This window comes from Drosophila eugracilis, unplaced genomic scaffold (assembly GCF_018153835.1).
Source record: "Drosophila eugracilis isolate 14026-0451.02 unplaced genomic scaffold, ASM1815383v1 contig_649, whole genome shotgun sequence".
Lineage (NCBI taxonomy): Eukaryota > Metazoa > Arthropoda > Insecta > Diptera > Drosophilidae > Drosophila > Drosophila eugracilis.
This window is the reverse complement of record NW_024573535.1, coordinates 592,855-614,483: the sequence shown is the minus strand read 5'-3', so window position 1 is coordinate 614,483 and position 21,629 is coordinate 592,855. Positions and strand designations below refer to the sequence as shown.

The window sequence follows — 21,629 nt, the reverse complement described above, 5'->3', positions numbered from 1 at the left end:
CTTCTTGTAATTTCCCAACTCCCCTTGTTGGGATTTATAAAAAGTATTGCCTACTTTCTAGCTTCCATTAAAATTATGCAACACTGAAAGCAGGCAGAACTTTAAGGTGAATTCATATGTTTTCCTATGTGTGTGTGTGTGAGTTGGGATCAAAGTGAAAGTGCACATGAAAACAAACTGAAAGGCAGGACAAAGGCATGAAAAGTAGCAACAAAACAAAAAAGAAGGAAAAGAAGGAGAGGCAGCAGATGAAAGGAAGTTGTTTATATAGACATATGTGTGTGTGTGTGTGTGTATGTTGCCTGCATTTCTGCTCCTTCATCTTTGTGTGTGTTTGTATGATTTGATGATGCAATCTTTGGCAGAAGAAGCAGAATAAGAAACACACGGAAAAGGGGGCGGAAAACGTTAGACCAACTTAATTGAAAATGCTGGCAATTAGAGCTTTAAGAGGAATTTATTGAGCCAACGGCAGATGCACTGACACTGAAACAATAGGAGGGCAGACCGAGGGGAGGAACGACAATATTTTTTAGGTAAACTGCGAAAAGAACTTTTAATTAAATTCTCCACACAGCCACATGCCTGTGTGTGTGTGTGTGTTTGTGTGTGTGCTTATATTGGTTGTGATTGTGCGTTTAATTAAAGTGCATTCGTTGTTGTTTTAACCGCACTTTCAGCTTGTTTTCCTTTTTTTTTTTTTCATTTACCCACTGCTTGCTGACCTTAATCTGCTTGCTGCACTGCTTTTGGGGCCAATAAACTAAATAATGATGGCATGGATGATATATATACAGATGCCTATATACACCAAAAGCAAATACAGTGGTAAAGAACGTGGAGCCACCCACCTATCTCTCTTGCTTTAGCCTTCCATCTTTCTCTTTTCCTCTACGGAAAATCACATTTCACCTCTGAGTGAAGCCAAGTTTTCCACTTGTTGTTGTTGACTTTGCTGTATCTCAATGTGCCATCGACGAAAAATGCCGCAATGAAATTTGCTCAACATTTCCCCAACTGGGTGAAGGTTGCCAAAGCTCTTGCCCCCAACCACTCACCGCTCGCCACATTTCTCTTTCTCAAACGAACCGTTGAATGTGTCGCATTTTTCTTTTAGCCTAGCCCAGTTTACCTAGCGGCCTTTAAACTCAGCCAGTAGAATAAGTTTTAGCAAAAGAAAAACTAATGATAAACATTAAATATTTTCCTAAAAAGAGTAACTAAAAAGCAGCAATAAATAGCTCAAGTTCCTATAACTTGTTTCGGTGAATCCACTTGTTTTAGTTAGTACTTGGTTTCTGCGTAGTACTATCACGCTTATTCGACTTCAATAATGAAAAGTATAAGGTTTCCCAAGGAACGCATACACACGAACTCCCACAAGTACCTTTGTTTGTTCTTTGAAATCCTCTTTGGCAATGTTTTCAACACAATTGGCAATGGAGTACAAAAACCAGAGCATTTCATTGGGTTGCGTGTTAATTAATAAATGCAAAGCTTTTTAGCCGGAACTCGTGCCATGTGCAGGCCAACTTGGTTTATTGCAGAAGGTTTCCCTGGAAACTGTTCGCCCCCGTGCTTGGCCCACTCACACATATATGGTATATCTCAGCTGGACTTGTCCCCCTTCTAACCCCCACCCTTTTGTTCGGACCGATGCACAACAGTTTGCAATATTCCTGGGAAAAACTACAGGTCAGCGGCGTTGGGCGGTGTATTAGAAAGTTTCACCATACTAGGGGAAAATGTCACTTTTCTGGGGAAAACCGTACAGGTCAAAATGCCAACTGCCACAAATTGAATGCCAGGAAAATGCAATACAAATTAGTTCTTGCTTTAACCTTATAGACGCAAATCCTACATTCAATCGTAGTTTGGCGGTTCTAAAGGTAGACAAATTAATAATTTAAGAGTGCAGTTAATAGTTAATAATAGTGATTAGCCTTACCAAAACGTATTCTTATCTCAAGCTAAAATTTTTGACCAATTACTAATCATGAAAACTCGTTACTTTGCTTTTTCCAGGGCGGCTATCCGGCGCGTCTAAAGAAAGTACTGATCGTGACGGCTCCACTGTGGTTCAAGGCACCCTTCAAGATCCTGCGTCTGTTTGTGCGCGAGAAGCTGCGCGAGCGAGTGTTCACTGTATCGGTGCCTCAATTGGCGCTGCACGTGCCGCGCAAGGCGCTGCCCATTCACTTGGGTGGCACGCTGGAGGTCGATCACGCCACATGGTTGCACAGCTGCCGCCAATCGATGACGAATCGTGAGGACGAGCTGCTGGCCAATATCGTGGGTGTGGGAGGATCTGGTTCTGCAACTGGATCAGCGGCAGTGGTGGCCACCAATGGCACGGAAACAGAGGCCGCAACAACGGGAGCCACGATAATCAGCGCCGTCCATCAATTGGGCGATAATAATACCACCGTGGTGACGGTTAGCAATGGTGTGGGTCCAGCTGGAACGGCGGCTGGAGGAGCAACTGCAGCAGCAGCAGCAGCAGCAGCAGTAAGCTGTAGTGCCGAGCCCAACGAAAACATCACAATCAACGGACTAAGTCCCAGCCACCGTCCGGCGAACAACAGCAGTAGCAGCAGCAGCAGTACAGCCACCGCGGCCAATCCCCTCAAGCTCAACACGAGTGGTGCGGCGGATAACAATAGTACCATTACCAACGCCACCACGACTGCAGGGGCTGGTGCTGGTGCAGCTGGTGGCACCACCAACGGTGGCGGCGAATTCTGGTCAGAGAATCCGCCCAGCAGCGCCTCGTCCGGGTTCAGCGACGACGACAGTCTGGCCGGACAGGAGGGTGATCCCAAGCCCATCGACCAGATTGTGCAGATGGTGAAGCAGCGCGGACGACATGGGCTGATTAAGGAGTACGCGGACATTCGGAATAGGGCCCCCGAGGGCACCTTCCTGCATGCGAGGTAAGTACTTATCTCTATATCTGATAATGGATCATCATGAACTCTTTTATAGGATGCGTGCCAATTTGACCAAGAATCGCTATACAGACGTCCTCTGCTACGATCACAGTCGAGTGGTGCTGGCACACGAAGACGGCGACGAGCCGTCAGATTACATAAATGCGAATTTTGTCGATGGCTACAAACAGAAGAATGCCTATATTTCAACTCAAGGTGAGGAAGCGGAGCTCTTAAACTAGAAACTGTAAACTAATAGAGATCGTTTTGCAGGTCCATTACCAAAGACATCCCAGGACTTTTGGCGCATGATCTGGGAGCAACATTGTTTAGTTATAGTAATGACAACGCGCGTGATGGAGCGCGGACGCGTGAAATGCGGCCAATACTGGGAGCCGACTGAAGAAAGTTCCTTAGAGTTTGGCGACTACCATGTGCGAACAATTAGCGTTGAGTGCAACGAGGACTATATGGTTGCCTCGTTGGAATTGAGAAACATAAAGGTGAATCTCTTTTAAATCAATGAAACTATAATGGGTTCCAATAAATACTTTGTACTTTCGCCCACAGACTGACGAAATTCGCAATGTCTCGCATTGGCAGTTCACCAGCTGGCCAGACTACGGCGTTCCCAGTTCGGCCATGGCCATGCTGAACTTCCTGCAGAAGGTGCGCGAAAAGCAGGCGCAGCTCGTCGCCGGACTGGGCGACACCTGGGCGGGTCATGCCCGCGGACCGCCCATTGTGGTGCACTGCAGTGCTGGCATTGGACGCACAGGTGAATGATCTTGCATGGCTAACAAATTCTTGTCAAATTCACTAACTAAACTGAATCCATAGGTACATTCATCACCCTGGACATTTGCATATCGCGCCTGGAGGACGTGGGCACGGCGGACATACGCGGCACCGTTGAGAAGATCCGGTCACAGCGCGCCTACTCCATCCAGATGCCCGATCAGTATGTGTTCTGTCACCTGGCCCTCATCGAATACGCTTATTCGCGTGGAATGCTGCAGACCGTCGATCTGGCCGGCTTCGATGAACGCGAACAGGACTCGGAGTAGACTTTCATAGTTAGTCCTGAGACGGAAAAAAGGGACGAGAAAACAACTTGTATACAGAATAATTTTATGTTTTACCATTTGCAAATTGGAGTTGTAACCATTTTTGACTAGATGTTCGTCCTGATATAATATAATATGATGATATATGGATGCGAGAGAAGCGATAGGAAGCACAGATAGATTCCGCGACACGGACGATGCGAGAGATGGGAGTGTAGAGAGTAGAGTAACCAATTTACGTTAATCTATTATTTTTTTTTTAAATATTATTACATACCAAGCTATAGTTGTATAGCAAAACATCTTATATATAAACATTATTTAAATTAAATTTAAACTAAATGAAAAACAAATAGCTAAAAATAAAGAAGAAACAAAAACAAAAACAAAAACAAAAAAACAACAAAACCAGCAGCATTAGCAAACTAGCAAGACAAGCTGACAAGCAAAAACAATGCAAATTGACAGCGAAGAGTGTTTAACCATGACAAAGTTAAAGTTAACTAACTATAGTCCGATGGATAACGGAGTACGGAGTACAACGAAGGAACATTGGGATGAGGACGAGCGGTACTGGCGCTACTGGTTGGTCGGTCACTCAAGGCAAGCAAACCAAACAAACCGTCCGGCGGTGAGTCAAAAGGTCGAAAGCGGACCCCAAGCCCCGAAGCCCGTGGAGCGGACAAATATTATGCATTTCCCCCCACTCAACCGAGTTAATCAGCTGCGATCGTAATCCTAAAAGCTACTAAGCAACTGAAGACGAAGCAGCATCAGCGGCGCAGCAGCCAACTAGTTACATAAAACTTATATAGCATATGCCTAGATCTACGAACCGCATATATATGAATATGTATAACGAATATATATATATATATATATATATACCAGAAGAAATCAGATTTAAGCACTGTTCAATGTTGTTGCATACGAAAATAGCCCAAAGGAAGAGAGTCCTCTTCGCCAGCCTGCCCTCCTGGCCGCATCTAATCCAGATGTGATCCAAACTGATACCCGAAAACCCCCACCCCCGAAACTCTCTTCGCCTCCAAGCTGTTAAATGTGTATTTTATTCTGTTGTTGTTTTTTTTTTTTACCAATTTTTTTCTAATTCTTTACAAATATTTATATATATATAGAGCGAAATTAAATGTATCGTGCAGAGAATCGTGTGTAGTAGTGAATTTTACTAAAAATTATTTTACCAACTAAACGTAAATAGTTGAAAGCGCAGAAAGCAAGTATTAAAATGGGAAAAACAAAAAAAAACACATTAGATATCTAACATGCCTTCTTTCCTACATTTTTCATATGCCAAGCGAATCTTAAACAAAATAATCGTAATGAAAAAAAAACAAAAATAAATGAAGGAAAACCAAAACATATTTTGTATTACTTTTTTAAAATAACAAAAAGATCTACATATATGAAATTATGAATCTGAATCAAGTCAAGAATGGCAGCTTTCTCGAACCGAAGTTTAACTGAATAGAAACAAAAAAACAAAAAAAAAGCGAAATAGAAATATTAATTGTAATTATGTGTATGTAATGTCGGACAGAATGCATTTTCTTCGTGCATCCCTGCGAAAGTATTATAAATATTTACATATATAATGAAATTAAGTGCATATATACTGCATACTGCGACCCAAATCTGCAAGAAAGATGAATACATGCGATGTTTTTTTTTTTTTTCATTGTCTCCTCATGTATGCATGTAAATATCTACGAAATATATATTGTATTTTTGGTGCAAATTCAAAAGTTGTGCTCCAAATACACACAAACAACACTCACACACACACACACACACACACTCTACCACTCACACGTATGTATATCATTAGAATTGTAAAAGCTGTGATCAAACCCGAATGAAAGATGCAAGTCGAAATTGGAGCCACAGGATGCTCCGCAAGCACAGCCAGTCAGACAGACAGATTGAAGTCATACTCTACAATAATATTTAATCGCAAAACAGAACCATTTTCAATTCTTTCAATGGCCTTTTCCGAGAGAAACAAAGAAACAAGAAACCTAAACAGATTGCATAATGAATACTCAACTCCCCAGATTAATGGATGCTCTATTTTTATAATGCTTAACACAGAAAGAGAGATCATAACTGCATATAATCCAAAACCAAAACGAGGAAGCAAAAATGATACCACGATGATGATGATAACTATAAATAATATTTTTTGTAGGCTCCTGGCTCGGAGTGGAGGAAAGAATTTATTTAATATATATATATATATATATATATCTATGTATTAACACATGTATGAAAATTAGCAAAATTTCTTCAAGTGTATTTGTAAAACTTAGCTAGAGTCACAAGCCTTTGTTTTCCGTTCAAACAATGTGTAAAGAATATAACTTAGTACGAGTACTCAAAATGTTGCGTGTGTCACGTTGCTTTCAGAAAGCTTTGCTGCGCACACAATATGCACCGTAAAATCGAATGAAAATTCAGTCACCAGATCGATCGATCGATCCCAGCCCACCCTTTAACCAAATCTTGACTAGAGATCTATCCATTAGCCGCTATTTCCCGCATATTAAATACTCGCATTTGTCGCACTTGGATTAATATTACCCACATACCCACTAACCAACCGGAAGACACCTCTCCACTAATCCAGTTATCGAGTAATCCAGTAATCCAGTGAACCATTTACCCAGCTCAAAACCACCACAGGGAGAGACACTGTACATACCACGCGGCAGGACGCGCGTTCGGCGAGATCCATACCCAAAACCAGGTAGATCTTAGCCTAGAGAAATGGTCGCATAATATTTAAGGGGCATTAAGTATATGTTATCATTTCATGAAGACAAACAAGAAACCAAAATACAACTTGATGTAAAAGCAAAATGCATTTTGCAGTTAAAAAAACAAATAAAAGTAACAAAAGAAAATTGTGGATAAAATATATATAGAACGAGGTCTTTTATTTTCAGAAATTTGTGGGAATTTTCTTTTTTTTTTTTTAGAATTTACAAAGAAAACGAAACCTGGATTTAAAGTTAATTAATAAACACAACTATCAGCTGTTTGCTTTTGAAGTAAAAGGCTCACATTTATTTGTTTATAATTATAGTTAATTTGTTCATAAATACACGCACAGTAATAATTCATTAAAACAATCATCAATTATCAATAAGTAGTTCAAAAAGCGTTTTATATCATTCTATCTCTGTCCCTTTCAGTGACTCCAGCTCTGTCTATCGCTCTGTCTCTCTCCATTTCTGGTTCTCCGTCTCTGTCGCTTTCCGTATCAACTAATGCCAAAAATACATGTAAATAAATCACCATTTAGTTTATCCTTTTGTTTCGTTTTCGTTTTCGCTTTCGATAAATACTAATCATAAAAACCTTTTTGTTTTTCTTTTTTTTTTTTCAATTATTTAGCTACATTTTGAATTTTGTTTGTTTGTTTGTTTTTCTTTTTCGTTAAATATAATCAATATTATCGTTAATTATATGCGCCGAAAGAACCAATAAAGCCGAAGCAACGCACTGGACCAATTTGTAATCGTTGGCAAAACAGCAGCCAATTTTTGTGTATATAATAAACCGTATAAACCCGATCGGAGCTAGGATGTGCCTTTAGCCTGTCCTGGCCAGAGCGGTCAGGCAGGCAGGTAAGCACATGAAAACTTCTATACGGACTGTTCAAGGTTGTTATCATGTAAATTCAAAAACAATTTACATACTTTTTTTTGGGATTAAAGGAGATGGGTAAATATATATATATATATATTATATATGCTATAATAACTGACATCCACAGTACGCTTATTTGGAATGCACACATCTAGGGAGTGTTCGAAATTTGAGTTGGAATTCGAGTTAAGGCTAAGACAACATTATAAGCTAGTTAAGTATTGGCGTAGAGTTGCCTCTGCTCTCTCTCTCTCTCTCTCTCTATTTTTCTTAATCTTTGGAGCCTGCTAAACTGCAAGGGGAGCAGCGTTAATTTTAGCATCGTTCATACATTTTTCTAGAGGCAGTTGGCATCGTTTCGAGTGTAAATCAGGCAGAGACGAGCGAAGGATGTTTAGGCTTAGAAGTTATCCTCCTTCTGGGTCGTGTGTGTAGATCTTAGAACTAATGACTGGCGGCGCTGGCAAGCCGTTTTGCTCTTGAGGTAACTTCCATTCGGTGAACGGCAAACGGCAAACGAAGGCGAAGGCAATTTTCCTACGAACTAATGGGATGCCATGCCTAAAGTAGCAAGTCTGTCTATGGCTAGGCTTTTCTTGTTTTTCTTTTTAAAGGGGACGGGTAACCTACGTATATAAATAACTACAGTACGATCACAAGTGTAGCAGAAGTTCTAGCAGATTGAAACACAAATTGAGGTGTCTTAAAAGGATTAGGAATTAAGATTTGGTTTTGATTTCTTCCGCCTTCTAAGAACCCAACTAATGGCTTTCAAACGACTGGGACTTCTGCAACACCTGCGACTATCTAGACTTAGGCAATTTATAAAAACTTCTAAAATCGAAATAAAGCGTTTCGGGGTGTGGGTGCAACAAAGTGAGGCTGAGGTGCAATATCACGTGCCTACTCGATGCCGAACGTGTTGGTTTCCTCGACGGCCAGCAGCAGCTTCTCGTAGAGCAGTTCGGGCGTGGGATAGGGTGGCAGGTCAAGCCGGTTGAAGCAGGTATGGGCACGGGGCAGGGCGTTTGGCTTGCCCCATTTCTCGATGCAGAATCGCCTTGGGCCTGTCGAACCGCGCAGCGCCGAGAAGCCCTCGTAGGGGATGCTCGAGGTGCCAGTCACAAACTGTAGGAGACGCAGTCGCTGCTCATTGCTAAAGCGCTCGATAACCTGCCAGAACCACACGATCACCTGATGGTTATCGTGGTAGCCCGAACGATACTCCGTGTTGAGGCGCCAATCATTCGTGTCTATCTCGGCGGTGCCTGCGATCACCAGCTCCAGTTCACGGGCATCAAAAACGGAGACGAGTCGCGAATCGACCACCTCGTAAAAGCCACGCACCAGTGACTCTGTCTGCTCTTGAACTCCACGCTCCAGCCGCCATTTTATCATGCGCTCCAGGTACTCCTTCTTGTTCTTCTCATTGACGATTATATTCTTGCCGCCCGGCTTCAGTTCGCGCTCCACCACACGGCCGAGCAGCTCCTCAGTAACGCAGAATGTCAGGCCGAGATCCACGCCAGTGCCGATGTCGTTGTCGCGTATCCACTGCAGCGACTGATGAAACTCGTTGTCCAGCGACTCCAAGTCACTGAGCGCCACAGGCAAACGCAGCAGTGCCTTGTAAAAGGGTCGCGTAAAGAAGGCGTCCAATAGATATTGATGTACAAGAGCCAATCCCAGAACACGGCCACTGAAGCGGAACCAGTCATGGCAGTTGTCCACGAACGCCGACAGAGGCGACACCTGCACCGTGTACGTGTCATTTGCTGAGTACTCGAACAGCCCGTAGTATGGGTTGAACAGCTCGCGGGAGAGCAGAAAGAAGAACTCGCGGGACGGACCGCCATAGTCCAAACCCTCCTCCGTGTCCCAGAGTACGGCAAGACGTCCGCGTTGCAGGTCCTTCTTGTTGGCGGACATGATGCGACGGAAGGCGTCCTCTAGCAAATGGCTACGACGGATGTGCAGTCTGTAAGATTTAAGAACAAATTAGTAAATATTCTTTATAGTTAGGCAAAGGAATTAAGCCAAGCTAAATACTTACTTAAGCTTGTGTGGTCCTTGGCCATAGCCCTTGGACTCCAATTTGCGATAGAAGCTGCGCAACTTGGCCTCGAAATCCCGTCGGAATGGTGGCGGCGCCCGCTGTGGCATCCGTGAGCTCAGGACTGGCGATCCCTGTGGACTGCGCTCTTCAATAGGAACATAGCTCATGATCTCCTGCTCGAACAGGCTGCGTGGGTGTTAAAGATAAAAGCGGATAATCGATTAGATAATAACTCAAATTAGTTGCACTCGCCATACAGCGATTAACTACGGGGCTGCCCATAAATCTACGGTTAGAACTCTCCGCGCTATCGATGGCGTCATTCTCGCTCCAATGGCAACCAGGCGGTGCCATTGATTGCTCATTCCCAGCTAATCCGACAATTGATTAGCCCACGCAGCAGAGCACAAGCACATCCGCCAGCCCGGAAAGGACGCTTATCCAAACATGGAGTATGGCCGTTGATAGGCGATAAATGGGATTTAGACTTTGGATTTAGACTTTGGTTTTAGTCTTATGGCAGCAGCACTGAGCGAAAAGCTAAGATCATATCCAATACTGTCAAATATTTAAAGACTAAATCTTTTAGTTACAAAAATTGATCTTCATAATATTTGAAAATTCAGTGTGCCAGCTTATTAATCTAGTTAGCAAAATGAAAAGTCATACGACTGCAGCCGGCTGATACGTCACTCGCGGCGACATATAGAACCGATTCTGGTGACGACCCATTTGCATCGAATTCAGCGGTGATGAAATCAGACCACAGATGACCAGCGCAAAAGGTCAGGAAGGCAAGTGATTTGTCATGGACATTAATATGCGCCTTATATACATTTTTTGCTCAGAACTCAAGACCCCAGTCTTTCTTCCGCCCAACGGACCTCCCACCTCAGCTTGCCACGCCCACCATTGGTGAAAAAAAAAAAAAAAAACGCAAAGACCACAAACGTTTTCTCACCGCCAGGCGGAAGAATCTCTCGATTTCCAATCAATGCAATCGATTAGGTCAAAGGCGACCTTCGTCCAAAGCCAGAACAGACTTTTCCTTCCAGCTTTTTTGTTTTGTTTTGTTTTGTTTTTTTTTTCGATCGATTGGCCCGGCCCGGTAATATTATTAACTATATTCCGATTCTAAGTAGTTAATCCATAATTTAAATTGCTATTTGGTTGCGCCTTTTGCTTTTGGCTCCAACGGCCTTCAACTTGAAATTGAAAATTGGCCAATTAATAACGCAAATTATGGCGGTCAACCGCACTCGGTGCTGGGTGGTAGGTGCTATACATTTTTCAGGGGAGTTAGGTGGGGAGTATAGGATCAGATCGGATCGAATAGTGACAACAGTTTTGGGTGCAATTATCGCCCGCTCGGAAGTGACTAATTCCCCCAATTTGAGAGCGGGAGCTGCCCCCTTCTGGGCTCAGCTCATTAGCAATCATTTTTGGCAGCTTTGTGGCAGATGGAAATGGATCAATTAATGGCTCTGCCACGTATGCTATGCTATGCCGTGTCGAATTACTTTCAAATTGAATGAAATTCTTGCAAAATTATTGGAACAACAGGAAGCTGCAATTAACGCGAATTAAACGCAAAATGAAAAGCGAACCAACCAAAAAAAATAATGAAAAAAAAGAATAAAACGCGTAATACCAAACGATTGCGGTGACACCCACTCTCGTCCAACAAAGAACCGCCGATCGTCATTGTGTGGGGCAACTGCGCGATAGGCCAGGGAGTTGGGGGCGTGGCTGGGTGGTAGGAATATCTATAAACACTTGCTGCAATCACTCTGGACTGCCGGTCACTGACTTTGACTTGCAAAGAAAGTTCATAAAATAAGTGCGGAAATGCCGAGGGTTTGGCCATGACTCTTTCAAACTCTTTCTCTGGCCTGGATCATTCCTTGATCTTTCTCAACGACTTATGCCTTGTAGATTTATCATTTGAGAATATCTAACAATATCTATGGATAGAAAAGAAACTTGTATAGCCTATACAAGCTTTCCCCAGCCTGCAAAAAGAACTCCCATTATGCGGGATCGAGGAAGCTCTCCAAGATCTTCCATATCATTCGTTTTTTTTACTACAGTACCCACTTCACTTTCCACTCTATTATCCAGTACTTCCCTTAAAGACTTCCCTTGTATGAGTTTTATCCACAATTCATAAATGCACCACCAACTTCACCCACATTGTCTGATGATTCGCTAAATATTTGGAATTAACGCGAGCTTTACGAGAGCCACTCATATGAAATATGATATGAAAGGGAAGCGCTTTTATGCTGGTCGGTACAGTAAAACATCACTTAAACATATTAGCACAAGAATCAAGAATCAAGAATCTGTGGCGACTCACGTACTTCTCCCACATGTGGAAGTTGTAGACGAACTTGGAGAAGAGACCCATTTGATGGGTTGTAAATCCCAAATGGATTCCCAATTAGCAGTACACTTAAAGCCAAAAAACCGAAAAAAAACAAAAGAAAAACAGTCAAGCGAAAACTTTGGTTAAGTCAATTCCCAATCCAACTGAAGCAGGCAGACGACTGATTTGGATTCGATTCCAAACTGCACCACCAGATGCAGTGGGGGGCAGGAACAGGGGGGGCCAAAGATATCACGATAAGCTGATAAGGTGGGCGGCGATAATGGAGCCTTAACCCGTTTAGGTTTTCGGGGGTTATGAATTCCGTAATGGTTACACATGAAACTTTTAGATAATATGATGGATATTATAATTTCTATTATTTTCAGATATATAAATAGAGTAATACAGGGTTAAGGAGATAAAGTAGAAAGGTAGATAAATTACAGGAACTTGGTTTGAAGAGTGATCATTGCCTTTGATCCGAAAACTAAAGAAGAGCTTCTTTTGATTTTCAAGAAGAATCTTTTATGAACATTTTCAAAGGAGAAGAAGAAATCCCAACCAAAACTCTTTCGAAAACGATAACATCTAGCATTTCAAAACTCTTTAAAAATTCCTGGCCAAACGAAATCTAATCCGAAATAATAAAAACAATTTCAACACAATCCCATTAGGCGATTGGGCAAGAAACAAATTGGGGGAAAAATTGATTCCTGATAAGCCATAAACTTAGTGCCCAGCGAACTAAAGTGATTGTGTAATATAAACAAGCCACTTGAGCATTTGTTTATCCTTGAGTTTTGGAGATATTGGGATTTCCCATAACGCGGCTTGCACTGCAATCGGACACTCGTTATAATAGGGTTATGAGAGGGTCTAGGTACCACCAATAGCCAACACAAACCATAACCATAATTTGTGGGAACTGTTTACTTGGCAACATTCCGTCACATTCCTGCAAACCAAGGGAACTGTCGTTGCATCCAGAACGGAACGCTACAAACGTGGGAATGCAATGGGAGCCGGCCCATGGAATCCGATCTCCACGGATAGAAAAGTGCCAGGCAGGCGGAATGGATGGCGGTAAACCAAGTCGGATGCAATTCGGTGACAGGATGTCTTGATCTCATTTTGTCTACGTTGCATTTCAGCGATCTCAGTGATCTCTTCTGGTGGGAAGTGCATGGAAAGTGGGAAACTGGGCAATAGATGAGTAAATATGATGATGATTAGATGCTTCTTGGATGACTCAAAGGCACAGTTTAGAATATTGTGAAATAACAACTTGTACTTAGCTTAGACTTATATCAATATTTGATATTAATTCAGGGATTAAAATGATCAACTTGCACTGTTTTATAGACATTATTTCTCCCAAAGGATTAATGTACATAAAAAGGGATTGATAAAATGAAAGTAAATTAAAATCATAATCAAATTAGACAATAAAATATTATAAAAAAGTATGATTGATTAAAGGAGTTCAGTGTAGCAAAAGAAGTAAAATCTAATCAAGTTCTTTAATAAAAACATTGAGTTTCCTGCTAATATCCTTACTTCTTACTTCTTCAGGATCTGGCAGGATCTTCTAAATATCCCACTATATCGAATTCCCATTAATATCAAAGCAAACACGAAAAAGGATTTCCCCTTAATGTTTCCAAAACTCCCAATATCTTAAAGTTTCCCAAAAATGTTTAAAATTAACAAAAAAAAAGAGTTCCCAAAATCAATCAGTTTGTAATCTAAGGGTACTTCACAGCCATACCGATGACCACACGACAGCAGTGTCACCAAGTCAAAAGGGGAATTTTAGGTATTTAAGATGTTTGATTAGTAAGTGATTACAAGACTACTTACACGGCCCACACGATGTAGGCAGCCTTCGATAGAAAGCCCATTTTGTTGTGCGCCTAAAGCCTTAAGCACCAAATAGTTAACCATCACTGAGAGATCACCGGAGATCGATCCTTTCGGTTAGGATATTACGCTAGCCGATAGATTGAGATAGATAGATAAGGCGCGAAACGGTTTGAAACGGTTGGCAAACGGTTAGAAACGGGACGATGTGTGCTCACGCCGCGGCTGTTGAAATGCCTCTGGTGATAGAAGCTTACTATCCGACTGACGAGCGGAACGAAGTCGCAACGGAGGCAGAAGCGGCAGCGGCGGCAGAAGCGGCCAAACGAACGGAACGGAACGAAGCCGGCGGAGTCACAGATAAACAAAAAAAAAACAAAAATATATAACAAAATAAAGTTAACAACAAGAAAGAAAAAAAAAAAACCGAAACCAAGGAGTGAGAGCTTCAAACTCTCGCTTTTCAACAGACAGAGGGTGGTGGTTTGCTCTCCGCCGATAATGCTCCTCGATCTAGTATATACTATATAGCATATGCCATATGCTACCCCAATGACCGACGATTGCAGAATGCTGGCGCTTGTCTAGCCGCCGAGCCGATAAATATGAATTTCAATTCAATTTAAGCGCGGCAAAGGAAATTATTTAATTATTCGCTGGTTTTGTTTTCGGTCGGCTTTTCGGTTTCGTTTCGTTTCGTTTCTTTTCGTATCGTTTAGTTCTGTTTTTAGTTTTCTGTTTTCTGTTTTCTGTTTTGGTATCGATTGTGTTTTGGTTTTTTCGTGCAAGGCGGCAATCGAGGCGGTGCAGCGCTGCCCCAATAACCGCCGCCGAAGACCCAACAGAATCCGACGCCGAACTTCAAGTCACAGTGGGGCAGTGACCAGGAAAAGGGATCAAGATTGGGTTACTTAAGGGCATTACTTTGGGATACTGAAAGTCAAATTTATTCACAGAACTAATCAAAATAATTCAAATGAGACTCTCAAAGAAATTGTAAGTTGGTTTACCCAAAAAACTTCAAAAAGAAAACTTCAACTTACCTACAGTAATAATTTCGAATTTTGGAATGTTTTGAAATTTTTAAAAGTTATGGAAAACATTAAAACATCATTACTTTTCTTAAACTAGAAAACTCTTTGCTGAAACTAATCCTAAGAATTATGTTTTGCCAAATCTTAAGCCCTCTGGCCCCACTGTACCGCCTGTCAGCTGTTACCGGCATGGCTTTGGGTTCGGGTTCGGGTTCGGGTTAGGGTTTGTGTTTGTGTTCGGGTTCGGATTCGGTTTTGGTGTCACTCGTCGCTGCCACCGATTGAGATTGAGTCACCCCCATGAGGAGTGCACTTCAAGCGATCGACGACAGCCCCCACCCATTCCCATTCCCATTCCCTTTCCCAATAAGCGCCTCTTATGGCCCGGCGATGGCACTCGGATGGGTGAGTGTGTGGCGTGGCATTGGTCATGGTTATAATTGTCCGCTCATCACTCCACCACAACAACCACTACCACTGCCAATCCCACTCCCTTTCCTACTGACACTGTCACCACGCCTCGCATTTAGCACGCCCCAAAACGGAAGCCAGCACAAACAGACGCCGGCCACTGTCTCCATGTCTGCCTGCTCCAATGCTCCAATGCTCCAATGCTCGAATGCCTCAATGATCCCATGTCGTTCCTCGTCTCATGTCCCAATCGAACGCATGCACGCATGCGCAGCCGCCCAAAAGCCCAATGAACTGTAAACAAGCACCAAACAACGGCAACAAATTCAGAAAGAAAAGCGAACGTTCCCTTCTACGGGTCAAATTTAAATGGCAAACAGCAGTTAACCCAACTCCACCGCCAACTTCCTGCTCCGAAAATATCATATTAGTATAGTTCGAATGCTCTAACAACTTCGATTGGGAAACTATTTTTAGTTAAATTATAAAAAACGAACGCTTAATCTGTGCCTAAAGTAGTACTTAATGGCTCTAAAGGTATCACTTTTGAGATACTTTTGAAATATTCTCTTTGAGATGATAAATTATATTATATATATTTCAAATATCTTTTAAAATCTAATGGAATATATTTCCATATCGCCTAAGAAACTAAACATACCCCAAGAAAGAGCAATGAAAGTTCAACCGAAAACTTGTCAATGCCTCGACGACAGCGACGAAGTTCAACGATGACGATCACTGCGAGGCTACGAGGGTGCCGATGATAATGATGATAATACTTGCTGATGACGATGGCGATGACGACTATGCCACACCCCCGCCTCAAAGGAGACGCCGTCGGAGTGGCTATTGTTGCATAGCCCCAGCTACTACTACTACTACTACTACTATTCCCTGGTTCCCCGTTTGGCTAATAATTTATGCTTCATTCGGAATTGGGTTAAATTGTGTGCGAGGGGGGCGAGGGGAAATTAGCGGATTAGTGCTTGGAGTGCCATATTTATGGGGCAGCTGGCTTAGGGCGTTGCCCTGCCCATTGGGGCAGTGGGCGTGGCTGTTCCAAATGGCCGCGCCAAAGCCGGAATGCCCCCTCACATCCAGGCAGTAAACCCAAGATCGCTCAATAAATACCATCTATAATGCCATGCAGTTATTTATATATTTTCAGGTAATTGACCAACCAATAAAAGCATTTAGCCAACTGGCGAAATGTGTGGTTAACTAGTAAGCGCGTATTAGTAGACTCTTAGTCGGCTTATTAATTGCGCAATCAGGCGCAATGCCTAATGGGAGGCTACCGCCCCCGAACATGTATGACTAATGGCCAAGTGCAGATTATCTGGGCTGCAGCTTCTAAGATCCAAGTTGTTGTGCAATAGAAGTTTTTCTGTGTGAGTATGTATGGGTTTGTGCTTTCCCAATGCTATTGGTTTTGTAAATATTTTCCCTAACAAGCTTGTTAACTGCTATACTTAACGATGCAATATATTTCATGGGATATGGGATGCCCGACAGATTGAGCTTCTTGTTCTTAGCAGAAACTGCTTTTAGGTCTTAACGGCAAACGACTTTCCATTCAAACTTCTATTACTGAGACTGAGTTTTCTGGTTTTAAAACAGGATTCCATCTACTAAATAACATTACTAATTCATATTTCCCATCAAACAAGCATAAAACTATGGCGAAAACTCCCACGGCTCATTTTCTGAGTGTGCCAACGAAGCGCGACAATTTGGCTAATTGAAATGCAATTAAATGGCTCAATCAAAATTGGTATTGGAATCGGAATTGTTGGTGGCCACTGCGGAGTAATCGACAAGTTGCGAGCTTGAGAGGCGCCGACATAATCTCTCGACTTCATTTTCCATTTTGTTGCCGCCGAGATTGGGATTAAGATTAAGGTCAGCAGCAGTGCATGTGGATGCCGGTCAATTGGCGGCGGACTGCAGCCTGCAGTTCCTCAATTTTTGTGGTCAAAACGGGCCGATAAATGTACTTTGGACGAAATACGGTCAATTAGACAATAAGCAATGAGATTAGAAGCCAAGACGAAGTGCCTAGCCTTGCCGTGGGTAGTTGGTTAGTCCGTTTGCTTTGTTGGACGTGTTTGGCGTTTTGGAAAATTAGCCAACAACCTTCGAAACTGTTTTCAAAAGCAATTAAACCCACTCGCACACTCATATGCGGATCACTCAAGCAGGACCGCCGCCAAAATCGATTTAAGCCAACAACAGTACCAGCTCTTAATCAGAGCCAAAGCCAAAGCCGAAGCCAAAGCCGAAACCAATACAAGCCCAAGTGCACTGAACTAATCCGAACCAAGAAAATGACGCACCAATGCAATTTCAGGCCAGGTGGATTCGGCCTGGCTCTGGGACCTTCGTCAAGTGCAGGTGGAGCTATTGACTGACGGCCACTGGTGCGTCATATGAGCGGGACCTATTGCGAGGGGCTCATTAGCGCAGTTTGGCAGCTCTGATGGTCTCCAGTTGTCTGGCAAGTGAAACAACCACGATCACAAGCTAAACACAATGATTCTAAGAGTTAAGGAACGCCGTCTTAGATGGGCAAAGAAGTGTCGAAAATAAAACTATTATTAACTATATTATAAGTTATAAGAATCTTTCCTACCTATCTGTTGATCATTTTTAAAAACTAGACAGGAACACTCACCTCAGCAAAATTGTCAGTTGTAGGTCATGGCCCAATCTCTCGAGAGCTGGAACACCCTCCACTCGGAGTATATTGATTTTTTCACGAAGCGGCCGGGACATTGTGTGCTGGCCCTGGCGCTCTCGCAAGATCTCCAGGATGTTCGGCTGGCGCAGGAAGGCAATGACCTTAAAGGTGAGACAGAAAATCAATTAAATTAAAAGTCAACTCTCTTGAAAATATCTTATTACGGCAAGGAAATGACAGATGTTGGGGATGGGATGCTCACCTTCTCGTTGTAGGCAATGGGAACATCTTCGTATCCGGCTGCAGTCGCCCCTGCTCCTGTTATTCCAACGGCACCATATGCTGATCGGTCTGCGTTAAGACCACAGGCGATGACTGCCGTTGTGGTGCAGTTGTGACCATGTCCATGACTACCCCTGGACGAGGATGACGACGACGGCCTCGGCGGAGGCAAGGGCGGCACTCCAGACACAGAGGTTCCAGGACTGGCGCTAATATGACCACTGGTGGCCGAAAGGCAGTTGCCATCCACCAGATCTGGGTAGTAGTAGCCCATACCTGGCTGTTGCTGCGTATGTTGCTGGCGATGGCGCACCACACGTGGACACTCCACCGGCAGACGAGGATCCATGAATGAGGTGCGGCGGTGTTGGTGGTCAATAAAGAACTGTTTGCCCGATTGATCCAACTTGGTCTCCCAGCAGGAGGGCAATTCCCTACCCATCTGGGCAAAAGTGTTAACCAGCGCTACCAGATCCTTATTATACTGATACCGCTGGAAACACTGTGGATCCCTTCGGATGCGCATGACCATGTGCTTAAGCGCGGCATTCCGGTTGTAGATGGCCAAAGCAGCTTCGTTGGTATGCAGCAGGGAATAGAAATCCGGACGGCAGAGCATCAGAATTGCAGGATGGATAGCCGAGGCAGGTGGAGGAACAGCTGCAGCTGCGGCGTTGCCGTTGCTATTGGCAGAGGGTGGTAGATTGTAAAGTTGCGCAGCTCTACTCTCATTTGTAATGGTGCGGCGGATACTCTGATACCGTCTATCCAGCTGCTGGCGATGGTGTTGCTCCCTTCCTGCTGGCCCACCACTCGGTGCCGCTCCTGGCCGTTGCCAGGAGGTCGTTCGCGTTGTGTGATCGATGTAAAAGATCCGCCCGTGGCTATCCATGCGCGCCTCCCAAGCGGGTGGAAGTGGTGGCTCTCCCGCAGCTCCAGCTCCGCAAGATCCGGACACTGTACCCGATCCGGGTTCCAAAATAGCCGCACCAGTTGATGCTGCCGCCGCCGCTGCCGCTGCTGCTGCAGCAGCACTGCGTTCCGGAATGGAGGGCAAGCGGGTACTGCTAATGTGCACCACTTCGTCTGTCGGCTCCGGACCCTGCTCTTGGCTACCATCCTGCAGGTAGATGTAGTCCAATTGACTAGAGGCTGCTGGGGGATCCGATGGGATCCCTCCTACGCTGGCGAGGCTGGAGTTGGCAGTGACGGCTTGGAGGCGGGCATGCCGTCGGGCATGGTGAGTAGGTGTGGGTGGACATACCAATGGTGACGCAATAACCCCTCCTGTTGTACTAGCTCCGGCTCCACCGCCCACACGTTTGAGGAGTCGTTGTTGAGGTCGCTGGCCATGAAATGTTGGTGTTCCTGGCGGCACCACCTCTTGAAGAGCTCCACCTACTCCCCTGCCTCTGGTAGGCGAGTGCTGTTCCGGACTTAAGCTAAGATCCAGGGGAGAGGCACTGCGCGTAGAGCAGCCCGAGGGAGGACTCCTCGGACGTTTTGGTGAGAGTAGCAGACGTGGAGAGGATTGCTCCTCCGATGATCCAGCCTTGCCATTGGAAAGGGCACGGGTGAGCGGACGATGCTGACGCAGATACGGAAATTGGAGACTGTTGGGCGACGCGGACGATGGCCCAACATTCGAGGAGCTTGGGAAGGTTGGGAACTCATAGCTCTGGTGGACCGGCACCTTTTGTGTGCTAATGGTGTTGATGTAGCTATCGGGTCCGATCTTTTTTTTAAGCAGGGGCTTAAACCGCATGGGTGGTGTAGCCAGGGGAGAGTTGTTGGAACTTCCACTACCCTGGGCCATTTCCTCGGCCAGTCGCTCATCCGTGTCCAGTATGTCGAACTGGAAGACATCGCCCTGAAGTTTAAGATCCCGACCAACGGCTCGAGGTGGCCAAGAGCGTTCCAGCGGACGATGTTGTGGCGGCGAGGGCTGTCGCAAATGATGATGTTGCTGTTGCTTCTGTTGCTGCTGTTGACGGCGCTGAACATGGGCACTGGCTTGGAGAGCAGCTGCGGCTCCTAGAAGACTTTCAACGGCAGCCGCCTCCTCGTCCTCCTCCTCCTCGACCTCTTCATCAACTTCAGCCATGCTTAGAGTATCCACCATCTCAGCGGGAACGGTTTCGAAGCACTCACGTGCCACCCACAGATTAAAGCCATCTCCGTTTGCGTTCGACAATGTGCTGGCCGGTGCACCCGCCTTGGTCTTCTTCTTGGCTCCACTGAGAGGTGTGGAGCCGCCGCTTTGAGGCGACAGTGTCCAGGATTTCCGACGAGCGCCACCGCCTACGCTACTGCCCCCATCGCTACCAATGCTGCCATTATAAGAATTTGTAGGCGAGAGTGTGGAATTGTTGGCAGGCGTCTCGCAGGACTTGGTGGAAAGCAGGGTCTGATGGCAGGGTTCCCTGGGCTCCTTGGACTCTGGGGTTTTTTCTTCTTTGGGCGCTGTAAATAAGGTATAAAACGTCAGTGGATGGGTTAACTCGATTATCCTAAGATGCTTACATTCATCACATAAATGTGCCATCGCGCAAGCCCCCAGCTTTTGTGGATCCTCGACGTCTTGGTTTCCAGATACCAAAGGTATATCGTGGTCCTCAACCTCGCTAACACTAACCTGAACATCGTTGGTCAAAGTCAGAGCACTCTGGAAAGCCTGTTCCAGTTCATCGCTTTCGTTGCCGTTGCGCGCCTCATAGAAGGCCTCCTCCTCCTTGGGTTCATCCTCATCGTCGTCTTCCTCTCCTCCCTCTTCTTCCTCTTCCTCGCCACCGACCTGCGACCTGACAGTAATGGGATCCACTGGGTTCCTATCCGCCAGGCATGACGACGATGCTGGCATGGGCTTTAGGACCACCGGAGTAGATGGTAGCTCCATTGCGTTCGGCTCCGGAATTCAAGATGTGCTCTTCTTCTTCCTCTTAGCGTCCCCACCTCTCTTACTCTTCCCCTCGTCCACTACCACTGCTACCCTGCCAAGGGTTAACAGTTACAGTTGCAGTTGCTCTAGTTTGGCGTTTTGACGTTTGCTGCCTTTCGACCCGCGCATTTCGTGGCCGCCTGCCATTAGTCCGGATCTTTGCCGTGCTGTGCTCACTGCCCGTCGGGGCTGTTGCTTTCGTTTATCAATTGTTAATCAAAGTCACAAAGCTAAAATATAGTTTTACGCAGAACCAGTGTGACCGAATGGCAATGGTCCAATTACACAGAGCAATGCAACGGTAACACTGTCCGATAGAATGGCC

The 21,629-nt window shown here is 44.6% G+C and overlaps 2 protein-coding genes across 5 annotated transcripts in view; one reads left to right on the top strand and one right to left on the bottom strand.

Annotated features, from left to right (window-relative positions):
- The window catches only part of LOC108103137 (tyrosine-protein phosphatase non-receptor type 9), a 34,716-nt gene extending 27,779 nt beyond the window's left edge, over positions 1-6,937 (top strand). For all 3 annotated transcript variants that reach the window (XM_017208510.2, XM_017208508.2, XM_017208509.2), the window contains exons 4-8: positions 2,026-2,933; positions 2,986-3,146; positions 3,204-3,433; positions 3,501-3,708; positions 3,771-6,937. In XM_017208510.2, coding sequence (XP_017063999.1) covers positions 2,026-2,933; positions 2,986-3,146; positions 3,204-3,433; positions 3,501-3,708; positions 3,771-3,997 — 1,734 coding nt within the window. In that variant the 3' untranslated portion in view covers positions 3,998-6,937. The remainder of the gene's footprint in view (positions 1-2,025; positions 2,934-2,985; positions 3,147-3,203; positions 3,434-3,500; positions 3,709-3,770) is intronic.
- Positions 6,938-7,056: 119 nt separating this feature from the next.
- Positions 7,057-21,582, bottom strand: LOC108103143 (E3 ubiquitin-protein ligase HECW2). Of its 2 annotated transcripts, XM_017208514.2 has the most exons (5): positions 20,890-21,582; positions 18,347-20,829; positions 18,079-18,245; positions 9,723-9,911; positions 7,057-9,647 (listed from the first exon to the last, which is right to left on the bottom strand). In XM_017208514.2, exons 1-5 carry the CDS (start codon positions 21,260-21,262, stop codon positions 8,573-8,575), a joined length of 4,287 nt encoding a protein of 1,428 aa, XP_017064003.1. In that variant the 5' UTR covers positions 21,263-21,582; the 3' UTR covers positions 7,057-8,572. The 2 variants fall into 2 exon arrangements, with proteins under 2 accessions (XP_017064003.1, XP_017064004.1); XM_017208515.2 differs by lacking the exons at positions 18,079-18,245; positions 18,347-20,829; positions 20,890-21,582 and adding an exon at positions 13,957-14,348.
- Between the last annotated feature and the right edge of the window lie 47 nt (positions 21,583-21,629).

Bases quoted from the DNA above. Each gene is read 5' to 3' on its own strand.
- LOC108103143 (XM_017208514.2), bottom strand. From the start codon at position 21,262: ATGGAGCTACCATCTACTCCGGTGGTCCTAAAGCCCATGCCAGCATCG. The intron at 20,830-20,889 runs GTAAGCATCTTA...CCTTATTTACAG, and splicing joins GGCACATTTATGTGATGAAT to CGCCCAAAGAAGAAAAAACC. The intron at 9,912-18,078 runs GTGAGTGTTCCT...ACACCCACGCAG, and splicing joins CAACTGACAATTTTGCTGAG to CCTGTTCGAGCAGGAGATCA.